Source organism: Salmo salar, chromosome 01, assembly GCF_965601325.2.
Source record: "Salmo salar chromosome 01, fSalSal1, whole genome shotgun sequence".
Lineage (NCBI taxonomy): Eukaryota > Metazoa > Chordata > Actinopteri > Salmoniformes > Salmonidae > Salmo > Salmo salar.
Window position 1 is genome coordinate 58,602,960 of NC_138291.1, and position 24,645 is coordinate 58,627,604.

Sequence of the window (24,645 nt, forward strand, 5' to 3'; positions counted from 1 at the left end):
TGGTCTGTCAACGTCACGAAAACGATGTGCCGCTTCCATGGGGAAGAAGTTAGCCAGTCTGTTATGATTCTGGATGGCCAGATTGCTAGCAAGAATGACATGAAACTGCCATGTGGGGAATGGTAAATGGCTCCATTCAGCTTGTTTCATAAAATAAAATACACATATTTAGCAGATGTTATTGCAGGTGTATCGAAATGCTTGTGTTCCTAGCTCCAGCAGTGTAATAGTATCTAACAATTCACAACAATACACACAAATATAAAAGTAAAATGGAATATATATATTAGATCAAGCAATGTCAGTGGCATTGACTAAAATACAGTAGAATATAATATAGTTTTTACATATAAAGAGTAAAGCAGTTTGTAAACATTAAAGTGACTAGCTTTCCATTATTAAAGTGGCCAGTGATTCCAAGCAGCCTCTAGGGTGCAGCGTTGAGTAGCCGGGTGGAAGCTGGCTAGTGATGGCTATTTAACAGTCAGATGGCCTTGAGATAGCTGTTTTGCAGTCCCTCGGGCCCAGCTTTGATGAAGCCTTACTTACCTCGCCTTCTGGATGATAGCGGGATGAACAGGCTGTGGCTCAGGTGATTGATGTCCTTGATCTTTTTTGCCTTCCTGTGACATGGTGTGCTGTAAGTGTCCTGAAGGGCAGGTAGTCTTTGGGCAGGTCATCTTATTGATACCATGTCTTGTGTGTTGTGACTGATTTCATATTAATGCTAATATGGCTGAAATTCATTAGCTAGTTGACCAACAACTGCAACGATGTATTTCAGAGAAGTGGTCATTGTGCAAATGTATGTTTTCAATAAATATTGCAGACGAAATATAGCTTACATGTCAACTAAGCTAATCTCATCGGTTTTTCCCATGGTTGTGCACTGGTCTACTTAGTTCATTGACTTTCATAAAAGAGAAAAAAAAATTTAACTGAAAGTGGGTTGTCTTGCTGGATGCTTCCAATTTAAAATCAGGTAATAGTTATGAAATCACTCCAGTACAGTAGCAGAAAAAGCATTTATTTAGTCAGCTGAAGATGCACAACTTCAACAATGAGATCAGAAAGATAACATTTTGGAAGATGCTCAGTATGAATAAGGATATCTCAACTTCTATGAGCAAAGTATGTTGAGATATCAGATACCTCTCAAACAATTAAACAGATGAACATTGACATGTACAAATTTCAAATGCTATTTTCCAGCAAGAAAAAAAAGCATGTAGGTTTTCGCTTAGCAAATAATGCATGAGCTATGATACTTTCAATCCGTTATATGCAGTGAGGTTAAGAGGATGGCGACATGTTTCTGATTTGTCAGTCTGATGGGCTGTGGCTTACTGCCAGGCACACCAAATATCTTACACCCCCCCCCCCCCCCAAAAAAAAATGTTCTCCATCTGCAACCCTTTAACCCAGATGCATGAAAATGTTTCACTCTTCAAACATTATGTATTTACTGATGTCTTTAGTAGGCTACTAAACAAACCAAATATAATTGAACAGTATTAAGTTTCACTATGGAAATCAATTCAGATTAATTGTGTTCTTTATCATTTTGAAGGCATATATCCATGTATTAAAAAATAAACCAAGGCAAACCATTTGGTAATGAACGACATATGCCAACTCAACATGTCAGTATACAACAGATATAAAAACCATGAACTTAAAACTAGCACTGGATTATAAATCCCTTTATTGGATAAATCAAAATGCAGCATCTGTATTAAACAAAAGTATGGGCTTTGTTCCAAAGTATACAGTCACACCTGACAAATGTATCCTCTTACAGGGATCCTTCATTATGCGTGATGATCATGGAACCCTCATCGGCTTCAAAACAGTAATGTGAAAAATAATGAAAGGCTCTAGGATTTCAAACCTATTTGATAAACAATAAGAGGAAAAAGTAAGTGTACCCCCTATCCAACAGTTGTGGCATGGGACAAAAACTGAAAGATCAGCACAAACAGGCTGACCGGAAATGTGAAGGCTCACAGCCAGCCTCACTTTAAACAAGACCATGGCTTTCCTGTTACCAAAGCTCTCTAATGGATATTTGTTTGTTTATTAAGTACTGTTTCTAATATAGTTATATGGTGTTTGCAGTGCCTGCACAGATTGACATTTCCTTCCTTTAATATTTTCAGATATTTAGTCAAAAGGACTGAAATCCCTCTCAAGGTTTTCAGACTCATCGTCATCAGAGAAGAAGTCGTCCTCATCTATGTCATCTTCATCATCTTCATGCCATTCGAGGACTTCCTCATCGTCATACTCATCATCCTCCTCTGCCTCATCTCCACCTTCCTCCTCATTGTTGTTGTTGTTGTCAGAGTCACCAGACTCAGAGGCCCCAGCCCTGCAGGGAGAACACCAGTCTCATCGTGAGCACAGCAAAACATGCTACTAGATCCAGGTGGTAATGTGGAGATCCACGTCTCAAAATGTCCTGTACTCACGCTTTATTGGCATCTGTGGTCTTAGAGAGATTTGAAGCTTGAGCAGATTCCTGTTCCTGTCCTGTTTTGGAGTTGTAGCCCACTCGAAAGTCCTGTGTTTGGAGAGACCAGACAGGAGGAAACCCTAATGATTTGCTGTTGATTGGACCACAATGCATCCAGTAAGTATTACCACCACACTTTGTGTTCTGCTCTTCAGAGTGTGCGTGCGCAAGTCCCTACCTGGGTCGAGTGTTGTAGAATGGCCACCAGACGCTCCTGAATGCGGCGGATGAGTTCCAAGCCAGTGTTGAGGTGCTCAGGCTTCAGGAGACGGACGCAGGACGCTAGATCAGTGCACTGCAACAGGGTCTCCTCTGGGGGGGTGGAAAACACACAGACGATGATAACTTATCCATGATGCTTGAAACATCCTCAACAGCAATCTGCCTTGACAAAATCTTACAATGATTTTCCTAGAATTCATGAAGGTCTTACCCAACAGGATCTGTAGGGCATTGGTGTGAAGCTCCAGGGCTTCCATTTGCTGCTCCATCACATCCATCTTCTCAGTGTCCTGGTTGTAGTAGCTGTACACACAAGAGTAGGCCAGCACCTACATGGCAGTCAGGCAAGAGGTCCATATTAGTCATATGGATACTTTTTGAATACTAACAAGGTTCATTGTGAACCTTGTATGCAGGGGTGAAAATAGATTTAATTTCTTACCGGTACGGGAAACCCAAGTGAGCGCACACTTTTTTTCAATACTACAGAAATTACAGGGTAGCCTACTCTGCAGACACTGACAAACCAATCAATAAAAACGCAATCATATATTTGGCATTTGCAGCGTGCACTGCCCAAATTGTGGGTCCTTCCGACTGTAGACTATGCAATAGAAAACAAATCGACAGCTTTTATATTTTTTAGATGCTAATGATTCTCTATGGCAAATCATGCTTTCTGGTGTAGTAGCCTATTTACAATGATTATATTGATTTCTTTATAGACAGGAATATGTAATTCAAATTTACTTTAAGGAAAGCTTTTCTTCCCCTAGCCTTATGGACATGCCGCCTATGCCTTTTAAATGGGGCAGAAACACAACCAGTCACTGTGTTTCATCTGATTGTTAAATGGTCATTTAACAATGGCGCTCCTGTAGGCTACGCGCACATTCGTCCACTCACAAAATAATTTCAGCATCCAAACCAACAGTGCACTGTGAACCCACTATTTGATGAATGGAAAGAGATGGTTACAAAACACCTACGTGTATTGTAATAACATTCTGCGATTGTCATTGGGCCTACACTTGTAGCCTGAATTGATGCATCCACTGTTATCCACGCACGCCTCGGTCACTCATCTCCACAAAATGTAACTGTTCTCCTCAAACCACAATGCATTTTGGAGCGTATGCCACTCGGTTTCCAGTCAATTCGTTAATTTGTCATGCGGCTGACCTGCAGTAAGGTTAAATAATGGTGTAATACCCAAAAAAACTATAGGCTATGTTGTATGAATTGTGATAGGCTCATGTTTTACCGGTACGACTTACCACTATTTATTTTCCCAGGACGCAGTACCAGACCACCTTACTTTTACCCCGACTTGTATGTGAAATCACATGCTGATTGATTTTTCCAAAATGCTCTTTAACACAAGAGACACTGTATTGCTTCAATGTCGCTACAGATTAGTTGGTTCTTTTCCTATTTGTTTACTCCCTCTTACCTTGCGAGCTTGAGCGAGTACTTTGCAGGCATCAATAACAAACGTCAAGGACTTCATCTGCAGTGCTTCATTGATGGAGGAGACTTTGCTCTCCAGATTAATGGCGAAGTCCTTGGCCTGGTTGTGGAAAGTGCATCTCTCGTTGTAGTCTTGGAATTTCTTTTCCTGCCTTGCTGCTTTACTCACCTGCAGACAGAAAAAATGTATCACTGCATTGGAACTCAGAGCTTTTGTTTATTACAGAGTTTTGTATTAAAGTATGTAGGTTTAGATTGGACATGGATGATCATGTCACAAACCAAAGGGGAAAATACTCTGCAATTTACAGAAACCCTTTGCATTTGTTTTAAATCTTATGAAGCACAAACTTAATTTCATCAAGTCATATGGACTCACCATAGCTGAGCAGTTGTAGTAATCTTTGTGGGTTGGTTTCCATGGCTTAAGACACCTCCAGCAAAATCCATGGTTACATTTGGCACAGGTCATACTGAAAAGAAAAAGGAGAGTGGCAGTAACAGCGATGCCTATAAATCCCTACAACATACTTCTGGTAAACCTTGAAATGGTTTGATGGGAAAAAAGACAGAACAGGGCTGAGGATTAAAACGGGTCCAGTAGCTTTATACTTACTGAAGGCAGCCTTCGTTCTTCTCTATCTGGGCCTGGCAGCTGGGGCAGCGTTTGGAGATGAGTTTGGCAAGGTGCTTACTTTGGGCTTCCATGGTCATACCCTCGTAGTAGCCACCATCATCCATCCACTGGGACATGTGACTGCAGCTGGCTGGGTAGTGAGCCTGGGGGAGATGGTGGAGGTTAAGCTGTACTCTGTGCTTGCTTGAGTGTCTGGAAAAATATGTATAGATAGATGGATTTACCCTACACCAAGTTTGATCGCTAACCATATAAATAAGGATTTCTGATTCAATAACATTTAAGTAAAAAAAATATTACAAATAAAGTAAAACATTTTCACTAAAGCCCAAAAACACAAATGAGAATGAAGACATGAAGCTGTGTACTGTATGACAGCTCAGCGCTAACCTCTGGGAAGTTGCAGCTAAAGCAGGAGGACCAGCAGCACTTTGAGCAGGTGCCCATGCTGCCGATGTTCTCCTTGCACAAGATCTGGTCACAGCCCAGGGGGTTGGTGCACCAGGTCAGGTTGGAGCAGCACTCCACGTAGCCCCGGAGGAGCGCGTTCTCATACTGGAGGGGAAACGGAGGACAGGAGCGGAGGGGCTCAATGAAAGGATAGGTACTGCTGTTTTAAACTCACGAGAAGCAAACAAACATTGTAAAACTGGACAGAACTGTCCATGCTAAACTGAGCCAGCACTTCATATGACAACTAGACTAATGTGATGTAATGTTTTGGGTTAAAATAAGTGTGTTTCTCTCATTGAGCTGTGTGGGGGACAGACCTTGGCGATAGTGTCTTTGTCGGTCAGGATGTTGAAGAAGAACTGAGAAGTAGGTTGCGCACGGCAGTCTGTGATTGGACAGTTGCAGTTCATCACCAGGTTCTGCTCAATCCTGGCCGTGAGGTACTCCTGCCAGCAAGACTGAAGGAAATATTAAAAAAAACGATTTCCTAAGCAATCTACACACAATACCCCATAATGACAAAGTGAAAACAGGTTTAGAAATTTTGCTAATTTATTAAAAACAAAAATACCTTATTTACATAAGTATTCAGACCCTTTGCTATGATAATCAAAATTGAGCTCAGGTGCATCCTGTTTCCATTGATCATCTTTGGGATGTTTCTACAACTTGATTGGAGTCCACCTGTGGTAAATTCAATTGAATGGACATGATTTGGAAAGGCACACAGCTGTCTATATAAGGTCCCACAGTTGACATTGCATGTCAGAGCAAAAACCAAGCCATGTGGTCGAAGGAATTGTCCGTAGAGCTCCGAGACAGGATTGTGTTGAAGCACAGATCTGGGGAAGGGTAAAACATTTCTGCAGCATTGAAGGTCCCCATCATTCTTAAATGGAAGTTTGGATCCAGCAAGACTCTTCCTAGAGCTGGCCGCCCGGTCAAACTGAGAAATCGGGGGAGGAGGGCTTTGGTCAGGGAGGTGACCAAGAACCCGATGGTCACTGACAGAGCTCCAGAGTTCCTCTGTGAAGATGGGAGAACCTTCCAGAAGGACAACCATCTCTGCAGCACTCCACCAATTAGTCCTTTATGGTAGAGTGGCGAGATGGAAGCCACTCCTCAGTAAAAGGCACATGACACAAGCCCACTTGGAGTTTGTCAAAATGCACCTAATGAGAAATAACATTCCCTTGTCTGATGAAACCAATATTTAACTATTGAATGCCAACGGTGAAGCATGGTTGTGGCAGCATCATGCTGTGGGGATGTTTTTTCAGCAGCAGGCACTGGGAAACTAGTCAGGATTGAGGGAAAGATGAACGGAGCAAAGTACAGAAAGATCCTTGATGAAAACCTGCTCCACAGCGCTCAGGACCTCAGACTGGGGCAAAGGTTCACCTTCCAACAAGACAACGACCCTACGCAGACAGCCAAGACAACGCAGGATTGGCTTCAGGACAAATCTCAATGTCCTTGAGTGGCCCAGCCAGAGCCCGGACTTGAACGCGATCAAACATCTCTGGAGAGAACTGAAAAGAGCTGTGCAGCAACATTCCCCATCCAACCTGACAGAGCTTGAGAGGATCTGCAGAGAAGAATGGGAGAAACTCCCGAAATACAGGTGTGCCAAGCTTGTAGCATCCTAACCAAGAACACTCGAGGCTGTAATCGCTGCCAAAAGGTGCTTCAACAAAGTACTGAGTAAAGGGTCTGAATACTTACGTAAATGTAATATATTTTTATTTATTTATAAAAAATAAAAACATTTTTTCTTTGTCATTATGGGGTATTGTGTATAGATTGATGTGGACAAAAAAAAAAATATTTCATTATAGAATAAAGGCTATAACGTAGCAAAATGCGGAAAAAGTCAAGGGGTCTGAATACTTTCCAAAGGCACCGTAAATAATCATCAAATGAGTCCTTTGACAAACTGTACACATGAATTAGGAGAAGATGTTACTACTCAGTATGTACAGTGTAATTCATCCTTAACCCCCTAGAGTTGATTCTCACGTAACGTCTGTAGAGTCCCAACAGTTTGACATACAAACTATTATGACCACTATGGAAAGGTGGAGACTTTCACGTACACGATGGTGGTCACCGACCCCCACAAGTGTCAGAGGACTCGTCTGAAGTCAGTACCATTGAAATGCAAATTTCTGTTTGTAGTGTCCAAACAGTTGGCTACAAACTAATGTGACACACTACAGAAAGGGTCACAGGACTCGTCTGAAGGTAACCGGTAATGTTTATAAAAAAAATATATATATTTAAAAAAAAAAATGGAAGTTTGAAGGTAGTTTTATGCCTAACCAAAAAAGGAGTTAAATGTGTAAAAAAAATATTTCCTGAGCTTTCTTATATCGCCTAGATAAGACAAACACTTAAAATCTTGTTTCTTATGATTTGGTTTTTGACTGTCTTTTTTTTACCATTAATGAATGTGTTATTCAATGCGTTTCTCTGGGCTATAGTAGTAACTAACAAATTCAATATTTCTTCAAATCAATATTTTATTCCTGAAGGGGTACTGAAATTCAGAATCAAATAGCTAAATGATCTATAGTATGACCATCTTAAAACAATTCCATGTCAGCTTAGAACCCTCGCTCCCCAACAGCTTAGACTTTAGAATTAAAGTATCCGTGCAAGAGTTTTTTAAAGAAGTTTGAAAAGAGGTAGAAAAATCTGTAAGGTGACTGACCCGGCAGCAGTAGTGCATGCAGCAGAGGGTGGGGGCGGGCTCTGCCTCCCCTGATTGGGAGATGAGGCACACGGGGCAGCTGGCCACGGGGCTAGGGGGCGGCTGGGGGTTCAGGCCCTTTAGCCCGGCAGCCAAAACCAGGGAGTCTGGGTCGTCTGTGTAGCGCTGGATCAGCACGTCCACGTTCCACTTGCAGTGGACCAGCAGGTGCTCAGCCTGGTCCAGGTCCAAACTCAGAGTGCCAGAGACCTGCTGGACAGTGCGCTGCATCAGCTGCCGGACTTCCTCCTGGTTCATGGTCCGGCCCATGGACAACAGGACAGCCTCCAGGACTCCATCTTCTGCACTCGGAGGGGCTGCAATGATGCCTTCCAGGCTGCAGGAGGAGACACAGTGGGTCACAAGGGTACTTACAACTATGGAAATCTTAACTTCTTAAAAGTGAGGGTGTCAATGTATGATTACATTGGAAATGCTCTCCTTTAAGAGAACAAGCATGTGTTATTTAAAGTGAGTAACCATAACATCCTTATAGATAAGCTAAATTTAGTCATCAGGTTCGTGATAACTGTGATTTTAATGACTGAGTGACTAATTTTGGAATCTTCGTTAGAAAATATCTCACCCCATACAACATTTCTAGACTATTTCATTATAACACAAAGAAAGCAACAAACATGGTTCAAAGTTGATCAATTTTCTTTATTTATAATAAAACATTCACTAGCATATTTTGCCTGTTTCTGAACATATTGTGTAAGAGCCTAGATTATTTTGATGTTGCATTATCGTTTGAGTAGAGAGCCCTGGTTTTCTTGGAAAGTAATGGCTTAGATGAACAGCATCAGTGGTCATCCTGAATATGAAATGACTGACATTGGTGGGCATTGCCATGCAGCCATAGTTTAGGTCAAAGTGCATTTAAAAGCTTAAGTAGGACAGAACGAGAACATATGTCACAAATACGTGCTGTAACAGGACTGAAGACCTCATCCCAATTGGTTATTTATTAAAGCATTTATCCGATGCCTAAGGCAGTGGGACATAAATGGAAAAGGCCTGTTAATATAGTCTACTCTCCTTCCCTACCATTCAAAAACCAAACTAGCCCCGAGATACAGAATCTCCCCAAAGGCCACACCAGCCATCCACATTAAAATTCATTCCCCCTACTAGGTCAAGGCCAGTCCGCACACCTGATGTCAGCGTTGCTGCTGCTGGGGTTATTCTTCAGCTCAGCCTTGCTGAAGGAGAAATGCGCTTGGCCCTTCTGGGGAGTGGAGGGGTCCTCGGGCAGGAACTCCACGATGTGGGGGCTGTCCTCGTTGCGCCTGATGTAGCCCTTGCTGATGACATGCATGACGCAGGACAGCACGTCTGTAGTGCTGCAGCTGAAACGAACTGAGCCCGGGGAACGAGTCGCCTCTCGCTTCTGACACGTGTCCAACACCTGGGGGAGGACAAGTGAGAAAAGTAGTACATAAGACACCAGCTGCTAGTATCTGGCCCATCAAATAAAGCTGGTCCTGAACCACGGAGGGATGGACGTCTATACTACCACTACATAGGATCAGTTGAGGATCTCCATTGGTTACACATGAAAAAGGAACATGGCCTTACTCTGAACACCAGGTTGTCTATGTGCATCTCTTTCTCAGCCTTCATGATCTGGATGATGATGCAGTAGATGAAGTTCCTCTTCCTCTCCAGCGAGCGGGCAGCATCCTCATCCACATTCAAGTAGGTCTGCTTGGGCAGCAGGTAGCAATAGCTGTGGTTTTCCAAACTCTGAGACAGAGCTTTTTTGTTCAATCTCAGGACTCCTATGGGCAGAGGACAAAACTATACATTCAGTGCGACTCCAATGACAAATGCCAACAGTAATTTCAAAATGGTCACTAAAATATAATCTAACTGGGGAACAATGCAGGAGAAGGAGTCTCAGTAAAAAAATGTTGTTTTTTTTAAAAGTGTAAATGCAATGTCACAAAATCTGATGGATTACAAGGATCAACAGAAGCTCCATAGAATATTTGTGAAAGGCTCAGAGAGAAAGAGCTAGCCAGGGGAAGACAAAGAGCAGGAGCTCACCCTTCACAAGATCGTTGTCAGGGCTGTCTTGGGTGAGAATGCCCTTCCCTGCAGTGAGGGGAGACAGAGCATGGGCCAGCATTGTCGGGGAGAGGCCTGTGGCCTGCTGAAGAGCCTCCACAGATACATCCTGAAATAAAATACAACAGGAGGTAGTATCAGAGACAACAGCCCATTGTCAATGGAGAAAATGTAATACTTCAACTCCCCATAGTGCATTGCACTGTACCCCCCCGGTCATCAAGTTACCGCTTGGTGGTTGAACTGCAGGAGGATGTACATCTGCAGGGTGGAGACGTAGAGAGTGCAGGAACCGTAGCGCAGCTCTGCATGGCCCAGCCACGTCCACTGTAGACGCCGGGGCTTACTGTGGGTCAGATTGTACATGCACTGGCCTGCAGACAAACACATACCACTCAACGTTTAGGCTCAAGCACTTTTGTTCTGAAATATGCCATTGTAACAGACTGGTTCTGATGAGATTTTGGCATATGTGACTTGTTTCAGGAAACTAGGCATATGTCGCTGAGATAATGGATGTGCTGGACATGCCCATCCAGAGATGATGGGCATGTCCCATTACATGACACATCAAGTTAGCCAGGTGTGTCTGTGGGTGATTACGATCATCTATTGTATTTCATGAACATGTATACATGTTGAGTTTGGATTGGTCTGCCATGTAGCATGCTTCTGTCTATAACGTGAGCTGTTCAGTATGTGTTGACAGTCCTTTCTACCATGTTTTTTTTTGTTGAAAGATAACATTAGCCATCGAGAACTACAAAAGTTTTTCTACTTTTCTCAACAGCATTGATGCCCTGAATTTAGCAGGCCCTTTCGACAGATCAGTTGGAAAAAGTGATGGGCTACATTCTGCATGCCATGGTAATTGTGAACGGGAGTGACTTGACAACTCTGGCCAAACAAAATTGAGTTCAAATGGTGCCAGTCTGCTATGACGCGTTCAACCATGTATACGGGTAAGAGACTAGCAACATTTTCAGATACAAGTGTCTAATTGTGTGAGAAAGTCATTTTCATTGCAAGTTAAAGCGTACTGTTTGCTAGCAAACTGGCAATAATATTATTACACAAATCATACACGTAACGTTAGCTAGCAAGCTAACGTTACGTGTATGATCTGTGTAGTAATATTATTGGAATCAGAACTCTATTTGCATTGCTAGTTATAGCCTAATGTTAGCTAGCTAACATTGAACCTAGCTAGTTGGTCAGCTTTAGCTACCTGCAGATTCATACTACAGCTATGACAATGTTTGTATTGGTGTTAGTAGTACGAGTTGGGATTACGCCGGTTTATTGTTTAGCCAGCTAGCTACATGTCTAAACAAAAGACTCCACTTTGCCAGATGATTACATGACCCACCAAGTTAGCCAGGTGTGTCTGTGGGTGATTACGTCCATCTATTGTATTTCATGAACATGTATACATGTCTAGACAATAGTGACTCATCCACCTAGCTAGATGTGGCTGGTTATAGCATTTCCTTCAAATGACCTATCAATTTATACAAGCGTGTCAGGTAAGCTTCATCTAATAATTATAAAATATTTTATCCGGACACTGTTTTTAATATTGCTAGTGACCAATGTTCCCTCTAAGCTGCGCGCGCAGTAGCCCCGAGACTGCCGCATAGAAATATCAGCCAACAGCGAGAAGCACGAAATTAAACTTCACTCAACATTCTAGAGCAGTGGTCACCAACCGGTCGATCGCGATCAACTGGTCAATATCCAAGGCATTCCTAGTCGATCAGTAAATATTTATGTAAAAAAAAACATCAGATGCAGGCACCATCAGCCCAGTGAAATAAAAATAAAAGCCAAATATTTAAATGTATTCTCACTCAGCTGTGCTTCACAATTAATAAAAAAAGATGCGCTACCAGCATGATCATATAGCCTACCTCCAATTTTTAAATGCCCTGAACAATACACTCATTGGCGGGCAATTCAAGCAAAGCCAATATGTGGTTTTTAAATTGGTTAATGTTGCAGGCTTACATTTTTTAAGTCGTGTTAAAAAATCTGAGCGGTAGATCTCAGCTTGGGTTTTGACTCCGTGATCTTGACTCAGAAAAGGTTGGTGACCACTGTTCTAGAGTTCTCTGTTAATACCATCAACGTCTCCTTTACTGTGGCAGTTGTGATCGAATCAACGCAATATTAGCCACTTTCAATGCAACATACCAAAACATAATGAACTATCCAAAAGATTTTGTTGTAGGCAGAACGCATAGGAGTAGGATTCTATTGCATTGACATGCACTACTCAGACCGTACTCTACACAGACCGGTGCGGTATAAATAAATCAGAGCTGCAGTAGGCCTATATGCAAATAGACCATTGCCGTACATGGATCAGTGTCATTCACTTCTTGTTTTGAGATCAAAGCAAGAGCTGCATGTAACCACGTGTGCACACTATTTTCATATCCTTTGCTAGTTGGTGAGTTATTATCCCAGTTATAGATAATTTGTAGTCAGCAATAGGGGAGTGATTGCTTCTTACAAGAGAACAAAACGTGTACATTTCTAGACATCTTTGAAAAGCCGGTCAGGTAAAGAGCTCTTTTTGTCTTAAAGGGGCAGTGTTGTATTTTGAGACAGGCTTGAATAAGATAATTAGCCAATAGGCGGAGGGTAGCATAATTTGTCTGATTCTATGTAATAATGGTATGGGAATAATGATGCATTTTATATGGTAAAAGTGGTTACTTTCATCAAACAACATTTTCAATCGCCTCATTGTCTGAAGGACAAGTAGATTAACAGGTTAATGTCAAGCCCTGCATGTTTGTTGTTGTAAGTCTCATGGAATGTAGGCTTACATTGAACACCACACATTGGCTGCTATTGTAGGCTGAATGACAGAACAGCCATTTCCATGTTAAAATATTATGGGATGCATTTTCTCTGTTGTTTTTGATGTAGGCCACTGGTTAAAACTACCTTAACCTGTTGGGGCTAGGGGGCAGTATTTTCACGGCCGGATAAAAAACGTACCCGATTTAAACTGGTTACTACTCTTGCCCAGAAATGAGAAAATGCATATAATTAGTAGATTTGGATAGAAAACACTCTAACGTTTCTAAAACTGTTTGAATGGTGTCTGTGAGTATAACAGAACTCATATGGCAGGCCAAAACCTGAGAAGATTCCATGCAGGAAGTGCCCTGTCTGACAATTTGTTGTCCTTCTGTTGCATCTCTCTCGAAATTACAGCATCTGTGCTGTTACGTGACACTTTAAGGTTTCCATTGCTCTCTAAAGCCTTTAGAAAGCGGAATGACGCGTCTCCTGTCTCTGGGCAAAGTACAGCAGCAGAGTTTGTAAGTGGCCTACCTGGGGACAGTGACACTGGAGATGCGCGTTTCACGAGAGTTCGCCATTTTTTTTTTCTTTCTCTCTTTCAATAAATAAAACGTTGTCCAGTTGGAATATTATCGCTATTTTACGTGAAAAATAGCATAAAAATTGATTTTAAACAGCGTTTGACATGCTTCTAAGTACGGTAATGGAATATTTTGACATTTTTTTGTCACGAAATGCGCTCGCGCGTTACTCTTCGGATAGTGACCTGAACGCACGAACAAAACGGAGGTATTTGGAACCAAAATATTTGTTGTTGAAGTAGAAGTCCTGGGAGTGCATTCTGACGAAGATCAGCAAAGGTAATCCAATTTTTCTAATAGTAATTCTGAGTTTAGTTTGTCCCAAACTTGGTGGGTGTCAAATTAGCTAGCCGTGATGGCTGAGCTATGTACTCAGAATATTGCAAAATGTGCTGTCACCAAAAAACTATTTTAAAATCTGACATAGCGTTTGCATAAAGGAGTTCTGTATCTATAATTCTTAAAATAATTGTTATGTATTTTGTCAACGTTTATCATGAGTAATTTAGTAAATTCACAGGAAGTTTTCGGTGGGTATGCTAGTTCTGAACATCACATGCTAATGTAAAAAGCTGTTTTTTGATATAAATATGAACTTGATTGAACAGAACATGCATGTATTGTATAACATAATGTCCTAGGAGTGTCATCTGATGAAGATCAGAGGTTAGTGCTGCATTTAGCTGTGGTTTTGGTTTTTGTGACATATAGGCTTGCTTTGAAAATGGCTGTGTGATTATTTTTGGCAGGGTACTCTCCTGACGTAATCTAATGTTTTGCTTTCGCTGTAAAAGCCTTTTTGACAACGGACAATGTGGTTAGATTAACGAGAGTCTTATCTTTCAAATGGTGTAAAATAGTCATATGTTTGAGAAATTGAAGTTATAGCATTTTTGAGGCATTTGTATTTCGCGCCATGCGATTCCACTGGCTGTTGAATAGGGTGGGACGCAAACGTCCCACTGGCCCAGAGAGGTTAAAGCAGGAACAGCCTCAGTGTTCACAGTAAACGTGCGCTGGAAGTTGCACAGAATTTTCACAACGTTCAAGTTTGCGCTCAGCAGACCTGAAATTTGCTCAGCGGTTAATTTTCTTTTAATTTTGGGGGGACGACGACATTGCAAGTAACAATTTCACTGTACTGTTTACACCTTCTGTATCCAGTGCATGTAACAAATAAACTTGGATGTTATTTGATAGTGTGTGTTTACCAGGGACGCTAATGTGAAGAACATGACCTGCACGAAAGTCAGATTAGGATATAGGCCAAGGACTAGATAAGTGTATTTTACATGGATTCTTTCCTTATTGTAGGATACTACTTTTAACACTTAGTCTTGAAATATTTGGTTGTTTACTAAACTACTTACTCTGTTCAGCACATGGTCTCACACGTCAAGCCTTAAAGAGATAGGTGGGGCTAAGGCTTAAGAGGGTGGGAACGATGCTGAATGGGTGTAGACAAAGAGCTCTCCAGTAGGTGTACCAAAACATCCAAGGGCCATTTTCTCAAAAGTGGTGTTAAAAGTTAACTTTTAAAGCAGAATTACTTTCCCATTGTTCCTCAACTGTAGTGTATGATACCATTTTCTAGCTGAGTCTCTTTTATCCAATATATAAAAAAAAGTACACATTTTTTGGGGCTACATAAGACCAAATCGAGGCAGCCAGTCACATATGAGAAATATTAAAATACATCAATATGAGGCAAACAAATTATTGCATACAACCAAACTTTTTGAAAAGAGATAACCGAAGGGGACTGACTGTTAGAGTAGAAGTCCGTGAACTCTGCCAGGTAGGTGCAGAGCTGCTTGGGGAAGTATCTGCTGTGGTTGTCCATGTAGCAGGGGGAGGAGACAGCCCAGCAGCGAGGAGACAGGATCAGCACCTTCACCTCACTCTCCTCCTCAGGCTCCGACGGCTGATCATCCATCATCTGTAGCACAGCAACGGACAAAAATAGTTTATGTTATGGGTTGGATTCCCATGAGCCCATATCACATTGTAACATGTGTATGCTGCTTTGGAAACAAGCATCAGCTATATATATATAAAAAAGAATAAAGGAAAAACATTGCAGGGCCTGATACAATAGTGGTTCTCATCCTCTGCTCACCTCCTCGTCGACATCCTGAAGGGTCTTGTCCAGCTGCTGGAGGCGGTAGAGGTGGAACTCCTGCTGCAGCTCCTCAGACTCACTCAGGTTCTTCAGCATCTGCTGGGGGAAGCGGTTGGGGAAGCAGGTGCCTATCTGCATTATGACAGCACTCTCCAGCCACACCTTGCCCTGGCCTAGCAGCCTGTCACCCAGGTAGTACCTGTGGAGGAGGAAATGAGATGGATTGAGACTCGGGTACAATATGGTCCTTTTCAGAATGATAAATGGTGTTAGGTTGACCTTACCAACTACAGGGATAGAAATGTGGACTTACCTGTAAAAGTGCTCAAAGGTGTTGGCCAGCTCCAGGCCGGAGAGGAAGAGCATGGGTTCTAGGAACTGCTGCAACTGGTTAAGAGTCTCCACGTTGCCAGAGTCCACTCCACTCTCCTGGATCATCAAGTCGATGTACTGGGCAAACCGCTCGCTCACCTGCAAAACACAAGAGATGGAGAATTCAACCTACACAAAGAGCAGTGATCTGGAGAATAGATGTGTTACCGGTGCACTGCCGGGTCATGTTCATTAGGTACTAAACAGAAGAAAAATGACTGGAACGGGGAAAAACAGTGCGTTTTCCGTTGTTTGCCCTAATATGACCCAAGTAGTATTGAGTATAGGTCGTCTAATATAGGTAGTCTAGTATAACTCACGTGCATGGCGGTGAGGATGGAGAGCTGTAGGAGAGCAGCAGAGAAGCCGTGGCGGAGAGCCAGCACAAACGCTGTCTGTTGGCCAAACAGCTCCTCCATGGCATTCTTCAGACGGAGGTACATGTTCCTGTAGCGCTCCACAAAGTCTGGCAGGCTGCACGTTGAGTCCAAAAACTTCTTAACCTGTTAAACATGTGTCAAGTCATCACTCCAAAAGTTATTTATCTATGAGTTCCAACTTTGAAATCTTGCCAAAGACTCATTTAGTGATGCCATCTTGACTCAAACATTTTGTTTAGAGTTACTACACCAACTTACTTCAAGGACATTAGATCAGAGTAGGTTTATAATGGGCCTCAGCGTTTTTAGAGCAATAGGAGTGGCTTACCTGTCTCTGTACAACGCCCTGCCAACACAGTGCTATCCCTGCAATACTGCTGGTGTTCTTCATCTTCGGTTTGACAGAGTTGGAGGAGGAGGAAGAGGAGACAGCAGCTACATCTTTGTTCTTTCCCTCTTTTCCATCTGAAAGTAAATGACAATTCAGTTACCTGCTAAACAAAAGGTTTGAGATAAATCAGGGTAAAAACAATCTGCAGCCAAAAACAACAAAATCAATAACACATCGTCCTGATCATTTTCAACTGAAACTGGAGGGTTGCGTGTGGGAGGAAAGCGGAATGTTGCAGTCATTAGTTATATAAAAAAAAATTATAATAAAAAAAAAAATTAAAAATGGGGGTGCCATTGAGCTGGAAGAATAACTTAAAACGAAATGCAGTACATTAGCCTCTAAACTGTTACTTACTCTTTAAATCTTTGCTTCGGTTGATACCTTCTGAAAACAAAAGAAATACCTTGAAATACGGAAGACTTGATGGGTGGTGGCTACCAAATATTGTAAGTATCAATACGCTCGCATTTCCAAATATTATACTACCATGCAAAATCTAGTCTACTAAGACTTATTCTCAGCTCATTTTGATTGGCAATTCCCAGCACCTATTTCCAGGGGCAATAATTGTCAGTTCACTATTCTGAAGGTTGAGAAGCTGGAGAGAGAAAAGACTCATAGCAGCCTTGAGTGTTCATCAGAAGTAAATGCGTGGTAAGGTATAGCGTTACAGGATTACTCACTGCACTTGATGGGCGGCTTGAGCTCCTCTGTGTCCACTCTGCTGGTATCCACATGGACCAGTAGGTGGGTGAGGCGACGAACGCGGGAGTTGAAGATGGCGGCCCGGCTCTTGCAGCGCCTGGCTGACTCTGCGTTGTCAAGGTACTCACTGAGCAGCCAGGAGAGGGGACTGAGGACTTGGGTCTCTGTTGGGAGTGGAGAAGAGAAGCAAGTTATTTGTACTACAACTGACTGAATCTTAGTTGATGAAAATGTATGACTGATAGAAGCTAGCTGAAGTGCGGAAGTGAGTGCACGAGAGAAAGAGTGAGACAGACTCCAAAAGTTACCCGAGATGGTGATGCTCTGTACGATGGGGGTGATGAGGGCCTCCCAGCAGGTTCGTCCCAGAGCCTCCGCTGCCTCGGCATCAGGCAGGAAGCGGTCAGCAAACATCTGCTCATGTCGCAGAGCGCTGTTCAGTCTGCAGAGACACCAGGCCAGGTTAGCACCATCAGGGGGTCAGTGTAGTTTGCAGTACCGTGTATAGTAGAGACAGGCTTACTTGTTGAAGAGCTGCAGCAGCTGGGCCTTGTCCTCCAGGATCTCCTGGCACCAGGTGTGGGCCTTAGTGGTGTAGAAGAGGTAGGTGCGACAGCAGAGCTGCTCCTTGAACACAGGCCAGAAGGTGGGCTTGGGCCCCAGCACCTCAAAGCCATGGACCCTTGTGTCAATGCCACCCTGGTGGGAAGAGCAGGTTCAAAATGTAAAAGGACTCCCTGCTGACCAGGGTTGGGATCAATAACATGTCAATTCAGGAAGTAAACTGAAATTCAAATTTTCATGATTCCACAGCCCACCTGCTGACACCTCTTGATCCTGATCTGCACAATGGACCAGAAGCGGGTTATGCTCTCCAGCAACACAATGCGATTGGCTGAAGGGGGCACATTGACCTGTAAAAACAAAGAGTTGGGTGGGTGAGGGGCTTAAACCTTAAAGACAAGATGGTAAATTTAACCTACTTCCAAAGTTTCCTACTCCTGTCTGCTTATACAGCTACTTACTGTGTTCAGCTCTGTGTTGATGTTTGTGGGGTCGTCTCCTCCAAGTACTACCATGCGGGCAGGCATATAGCTGGAGTCTTCACTGGCCACAAGCACTGCCAATTGCCTGAGTTTAACAAGAAAAGGAGAACATTTACTTACTGTAACTATTGGGAACTTACTGTAAAAAATAAAAAAGTACAAATATCAATGTCATTGACGTAACCACAGCAGTTGTTTAAGAAAGCATGCAGTCTAGCATAATAATCCAGACACATGAACAAGGCAATAACAAACGTTTCGGTATACAGGCATGGTAAAAGTGAGCAACACAGGTGTGGTTCAATTGTCTTACTTTTTTTTTTTAAGTGCAATTTGCATATATCAAGATTAAACATGTCAACATTCTAAACCCTCTGTATGGCCAAAGTGATGTGTGGACGTACCTAATCACCACCCCCTTGTGCATGTAGATGTTGATAAAATGGGAACCTGTGCAGCCATTGGACTCCCAGTACGTTTTGGGGTTCTTGTCAGTGAGCTTGTTGGCTCGATGGTGATTAGAGGAAACCTCCACTTTCTCCCAGCACTTGTCCTCCTTGAGTTCCACACTAGATCCTGTTAAATGGTCACAGACAAAGTATGACATTTTAAGACAAGTTGTACATTAACTTTCAGAAGCTAAATAAAAACTTCAAGGGATGTTTGGTTAAAGTAAATAAAAATCTACCAGTACACTCATTTCTTGATTTTATGAAAAAAAGAACACAAAAGTAATGACATGATTTATTTTAGCACCATTTCTATGCAAGGCTGGTATTCAGTTGTGCTTTGAGTCAGCTAAAAGTGATAGATATATATATATATTTTTTTTAAAACACACACACCTTGGCACAGATTGCGCAGAAAGATGTCGAAGAAGGGGATGTTAATTGGTTGGTGGCTTCGCCGATGCTCCTCTATTTGGCCCAAAACCATCTGTATTTCGTTAGAAAGGACAGCACAGATTACAAATGAGCTATTAGCAACAGAGTAGCATGACACTTGCAAGCCAAATGTGGCACCCACTATTGAAGGAACATTTCAAAGACCCACAAGTTAAAAAAAAAAAGAAAATGTATGAGGAATTTTACAATATAAAAACCTAGTCTTGTAACTGACTGAATAGGTAAGATAGTAGAATTTGTATTAAACCTGTATGCAACCAGCCAGAACGCTGGTGGTCATTTTCTTGTAGAGACTGGCGTACTTCTCACAGTCTGTGATCAAGTCCCGCAGCTCTGTGACCAACAGCAGGTTGATACTGTGCTTGTCTAGCGCCTTGACCAGGGCGTCCTTCGTGCCCAGACGACACATCACCACGGCATAGTCTTTGTTCACAGAGGCCAGGCGATACAGGAAGCGGATGAGCAGCTGGACAACCTAGACGAAACAACCTTGTGTCAATTACATAACCATTAATTGAATACGTACCTAAAATAGAAACGTAGAGGATTATAACTACACGCCTTTGGGTTTATAATCATGGAAGATCTTTCCTACCTCACGGTCATTGATGAATGCGGTCATAGAAGACAAGCATGGTTCTATGCTCTCATGCCATGGAAGCAGATCCTCCAGGTAATTGTCCAAGAACTTGTTCAATATTCTACAGGAGAGAATATACAAATGTTTGTGTTAAATTAGTTGTCCTCAGGGCACCATTGAAAATAAAATACATGCATTGCATACATACATAACACGCCCCTTGGAGGTTCATTACACAGTACACTGATGACATGATCTAGGCACTGACATGACATTCCAACAACTAAACCCTGTCGGTAGGCAGCACAACAAGCCCCTCCGTCTCACCTGAGGATGGAGAGCTGCGCGGCCCGGTCAGCTCGGTGCTGGTCCATGAGGCGCACCAGGTCCTGGTAGGTCTCTCGGCTGCGGGTCACCTGGTTGCGCTCCTCCTCTAGCTGGGAGGCGTCGTCGCACAGCAGCTGCTCCAGTGTCAGGATCACCTCCTTGGTTGCCGTCATCTCCTTCAGGCTCACCACCAGCATCTTCAGCTCTGTGTCCTTGAAGTCCAACTCATCCTTTGACTCTGGAAAAAATATCCAGAACAGAATTTATTTATTTAATCTTCTTTGTCCCCATTAGGACATAAGCCCACAAGAAGAGGAAAATAAAATATTCTTCATCATTTATTGTGGGAAGAAGGCTCTATTATAGGAACGCAAGAGGCATGGCAGAAAAAGCATATGTGCAACTAGCTAGCTAGGAACCCCTACACATAACCGGAAGAAGTGTGTTCAGACGAGCAGTGAAATCGTACCTTTCTTCTCCAGCTTGTGGACCATGGAAATGTGGTTGAGGGCAATTATGGCCAGCATGTTCACTGGCCGCGAGGCTGAGAGGCACTTCTTGAGCACAGCGCTGACGTCACAGGCCACCAGCTGTTCCGCCAGGCTCTTACTACTGGAGATCAGCATGATGATCACCAACAGACCGTTCCTCACTGACAACATACACCTGGTAGGAGAGAGAACAGATATCCCTTAGCCGCCACTGTGACATAGCAGCGTCATCATAGGAAACAGTGGAGTTGGGCATGTTACCATCCCCTTTGAGAGCCAGTCGGGGTGTAAAAGACATACCTAGGTGTGTTGAGCATCAGTTCAATGCCAGCGGGGATTGCAGCCAGCAGTCCCTTGGAGCCCTCGGCGGTGGCAGAGCCAATACTGGCAAAGACCCCGAGCATCATGGGTGTGCCAGACTCGGAGAGAGGAAGATAACAGCTGCTCATACTGCCCAGGTCATGCTTACTGGCACCTGTGATAACCATCAGAGTCTAGAGGGAGGAGGGAGAGAAACCAACACACACACTAAGTGTGGACAGAAACATGATAGATAACTACTCCTTCACAGCTGCAGTGTTGTCATGACTTGTCATCCCCTAAAACTATAAGAAAACATGTGCTCTTTCATTACAAAACTAGCTAGATAACAAAACGGGAGTAAAAAAAGAAAACAAAGTGATTGAGAACTCACAGCCAGAGCGACTTGCTGGACCTGTGGGACAGTGGGGTATTCCTGCATACAGGAGAGGATAGCTTTGACGCCACCTTCAGTGGCGAAGGAGACCCTCCACTCGTACTTGACCATGAGGGCGCGGGTGAGACGCAAGGTGCTGACCACGTTCTCCTTGGGCTGCCCACTCAGTATTTCGACCAAAAACTTCAGGACTTTATCCCTGGGGGGTGGGGGGGGGGGTCAAAGATCAAGTTGGAGGACACAAAATGTTAGAGTTCAAACGTGACCCTAAGAGAATAGAAGTGTGCAGGCAGCAGTCTTACCGTATGGTCTGGACAGCGTCCGTCCTAAGGGTGCTTCTCTCCTGAGGCCCCTCATCCTCTAGGACCTGGATGATGAACTTGATCCCAGCCAGCTGCTGGACTGGATCTGAGCCACTCTTCTTCATGATGTCAACCACCTCCCCCAGCTTCTCCAGGGCTGTCTTCTTGCCCTGCACCTTGGGGTTGTTAAACACTGGTGGGGAAAACACAAGGCAAAGCATGTTGGAGCAAGAATGGCTGTCATTATTTAAAATCAGGCTAGAGTGCAATAGTGTCAGGTAATAAAAACACCCATGTATTCTTGGGCATGTTTATGGTTTCACTTGTCTTTCTCTGGAAAAAGGTGTTGCCTACAGCTAGAGGCAGTTTGCCAATAACCAAAACAAACAAAGCTCAAACACAGACTGCCACACCTTTCATCTTTTCCTTCAGGTCTTCTGGGTAGTTAGACTCATCTTCCATGGGCAATTCAGACTCCGTGTCGGAGCAATAGTCCGTAGGACTCTCCTTCTTGGGCTTCTTGGACAATGAGCCCATGGCAGAGGAGGAAGAGGCGGCGGCGGTGGCATCAGATGAGGAGTTGCTCCGTCCTCCACCCAGGCCAGAGGATCCGAGGGAGCCATCGGGCAGCAGCTCGTCGTCTTCCAGGCCTCCCCCACCGCGCCGCAGGTAGTGTTTAGAGAAGGCATGGGAGCAGAGCAGGTCCCACAGACATGAGTTTTGCAGGGTCTGCTTTAGGTAGTGGAGAAGCTTCCGGGCCACCTCGCCTGGCACCAACAGCTGGATAAGAGTGGCCTCGTCTACGTCTGACATCTGACAGATTAGAGAGAAGCAAGGCAAAAACATGAAATCTACTCTCAACTTCCATGGGGCTGAGCGTCATGAAAAGAACAGGAAGAGTGAGAGAATTAAAGAGGGATTGGGTGGCAGGGGGGGCTCCATTTTCCCTCGAACATCACTCCAATCAAAAAAACAAATCACATCAAAACACTTAACACAGTATGTGCTTTTAAAACTCACCTCACTGTGATTGCTCAATTTGAAGAAAGGAGTTCAACAATAGGTTGAAACTGAGAGGAAAACATGGTCGTTGTGAATGTTGTTTCAAAGCCTAACAACGAAATGGACAGCACTTTCTAAGGTGAGGATTAATTCAAATCACCACTATATGCATATTGGAGCTTATGCATTAGCCTTTATGAGCCCAAGCCCGAGAAAAAAATTAACTGAATTCAAATAATGATTGTGCTGTTACACAATACATAGCCAACAGCATATTACACCTGGCAGAAAGACATCTTTGGTCTAGCCTAAATTAAACAAATTCAGATTTAGCCTACACTTAGTGAATGTATTTTATAGTGAATATATTTTTATATTTCCATAATAGACTGACACATTACCTTTAGCAACAGAATATCTCACCACTATGAGTTTCCATCTCCTCCCCCCTCTCCTTCATTCCTTTCTCCAGCGCGCAGAGAGGGGCTGTCAGTTTAATGAGATATGTTTTGTTGTGAAAACATTTAACTATCAATGTTCCCTGAACAGATTTCCCTTGGTTTCCTAAAATTAAACACTGGGTAGCTGCAGGAACAAACACCCGCAATAACATCTGCGAAATATGTGTATGTGACCAATAAAATTTGATTTGAATAGGGTTGGAGCGCCATGGCATACAACGTTTGGGCAGAATATCACCTGTTGACAGCAAAATTACCGGAGTAGCCTACTCAACATGAGTGAAAAACATACCCGCGGGGAAGTGGCTTCCATTCGCTACTCCAGGGCATCCGGATGACACACCTTTTGTGTCTTGCCCATTTAATAAAAATGGGCCATTCAAGTAAAGACCAGATTAAATTGAGAACAGTCTGATGGGTGAAAACATGATCACTTGAGAGAACATGTGCAGCCTGAGGCAAGGAACAGAGTGCAAGTTTTTTTTGGGGGACTTTCTCAAAATCATCAATAGCCTATAGGTTGCATCATGCAGCTCATATCTTGTGATTTCTAAGGCATTTTAAGGTTTGTATCACTCACAACTAAAGTTGCCAAATAACTCTAAATCTAGCATATAGTACATGTTTCAAATGATCCCTTACGCTCAACATAGCCACTTCATATGGGGGGCACTCTCGCTCCAGAAAGTGAAAAATATCCATTCTATTTTATTCAGCTAAGATCAAATATGTTCCTATTATTATAAAATAATGGCACGGGACTTAAGCACATCTTGTCTGGTAAATGAACAAGCCTACAGCATGGTGCATAGTCAGATAACATACAGTAGGGCAAATCATATTCTGTTCTTCTGAAATACATTTTTTTCACATCATGTTTCTTTAGACCTAAAATAAATAATGAATTTATTGTGATGGTGTAAATTCAATTGATTTATTATACTTATTTTAAAAATGTAGATGATCCAAAAGGCTTGCATGACAATAACCGGCTGACAACATTTCATGACCGCCACAGCCCCAGTGATGGGCACTTGCCTGTTCATCGAGGCTCTGACGCAGGATGTTGTTGATCTCCTGCTGTTGCTTTGGTTCCAGCTTCTTGATGAAAAAGAGCACTTCCCACCACTCGGCCCTGCTCAGAGTGGCGCCGTCAGACTGCAGCCCCTCAGCCAGGTAAGGCAACGAGTACAGCCCACCAGGAGGCTTGGAGAACAATGTCTGACTCACTGCATACAAGGGAAGACAACAATATTAGACAACAGTTTCTAATAAAAACAATATGGCAATTTGTTGAATTTACAGAATAACCTGCGTGTGCATTACGGCTCAAAGTTTGTG

At 43.1% G+C, this 24,645-nt stretch overlaps 1 protein-coding gene across 3 annotated transcripts in view; it reads right to left on the reverse strand.

Annotated features, from left to right (window-relative positions):
- Nucleotides 1-1,006: 1,006 nt before the first annotated feature.
- The window catches only part of LOC106605930 (cullin-9), a 35,983-nt gene continuing 12,344 nt past the window's right edge, over nucleotides 1,007-24,645 (reverse strand). The window contains exons 6-41 of one of the 3 annotated variants that reach the window (XM_082975351.1): nucleotides 24,343-24,533; nucleotides 22,255-22,654; nucleotides 21,842-22,034; nucleotides 21,537-21,738; nucleotides 21,143-21,336; nucleotides 20,821-21,017; nucleotides 20,352-20,589; nucleotides 20,040-20,145; nucleotides 19,692-19,919; nucleotides 19,385-19,475; nucleotides 18,944-19,115; nucleotides 18,519-18,624; nucleotides 18,312-18,407; nucleotides 18,017-18,192; nucleotides 17,802-17,935; nucleotides 17,472-17,657; nucleotides 17,143-17,169; nucleotides 16,723-16,859; nucleotides 16,335-16,517; nucleotides 15,956-16,113; nucleotides 15,640-15,841; nucleotides 15,288-15,459; nucleotides 10,351-10,496; nucleotides 10,102-10,231; nucleotides 9,631-9,833; nucleotides 9,207-9,460; nucleotides 8,011-8,386; nucleotides 5,615-5,755; nucleotides 5,235-5,399; nucleotides 4,824-4,987; nucleotides 4,587-4,680; nucleotides 4,191-4,376; nucleotides 2,949-3,066; nucleotides 2,694-2,827; nucleotides 2,472-2,563; nucleotides 1,007-2,371 (exon numbers count right to left, since the gene is read on the reverse strand). In XM_082975351.1, the coding sequence (XP_082831477.1) occupies nucleotides 2,164-2,371; nucleotides 2,472-2,563; nucleotides 2,694-2,827; nucleotides 2,949-3,066; nucleotides 4,191-4,376; nucleotides 4,587-4,680; nucleotides 4,824-4,987; nucleotides 5,235-5,399; nucleotides 5,615-5,755; nucleotides 8,011-8,386; nucleotides 9,207-9,460; nucleotides 9,631-9,833; nucleotides 10,102-10,231; nucleotides 10,351-10,496; nucleotides 15,288-15,459; nucleotides 15,640-15,841; nucleotides 15,956-16,113; nucleotides 16,335-16,517; nucleotides 16,723-16,859; nucleotides 17,143-17,169; nucleotides 17,472-17,657; nucleotides 17,802-17,935; nucleotides 18,017-18,192; nucleotides 18,312-18,407; nucleotides 18,519-18,624; nucleotides 18,944-19,115; nucleotides 19,385-19,475; nucleotides 19,692-19,919; nucleotides 20,040-20,145; nucleotides 20,352-20,589; nucleotides 20,821-21,017; nucleotides 21,143-21,336; nucleotides 21,537-21,738; nucleotides 21,842-22,034; nucleotides 22,255-22,654; nucleotides 24,343-24,533 (6,200 nt within the window). In that variant the 3' untranslated portion in view covers nucleotides 1,007-2,163. Of the gene's footprint in view, nucleotides 2,372-2,471; nucleotides 2,564-2,693; nucleotides 2,828-2,948; nucleotides 3,067-4,190; nucleotides 4,377-4,586; nucleotides 4,681-4,823; nucleotides 4,988-5,234; nucleotides 5,400-5,614; nucleotides 5,756-8,010; nucleotides 8,387-9,206; nucleotides 9,461-9,630; nucleotides 9,834-10,101; nucleotides 10,232-10,350; nucleotides 10,497-15,287; nucleotides 15,460-15,639; nucleotides 15,842-15,955; nucleotides 16,114-16,334; nucleotides 16,518-16,722; nucleotides 16,860-17,142; nucleotides 17,173-17,471; nucleotides 17,658-17,801; nucleotides 17,936-18,016; nucleotides 18,193-18,311; nucleotides 18,408-18,518; nucleotides 18,625-18,943; nucleotides 19,116-19,384; nucleotides 19,476-19,691; nucleotides 19,920-20,039; nucleotides 20,146-20,351; nucleotides 20,590-20,820; nucleotides 21,018-21,142; nucleotides 21,337-21,536; nucleotides 21,739-21,841; nucleotides 22,035-22,254; nucleotides 22,655-24,342; nucleotides 24,534-24,645 lie in introns of all 3 variants that reach the window. The other 2 variants (XM_082975349.1, XM_082975352.1) reach the window with 2 other exon arrangements.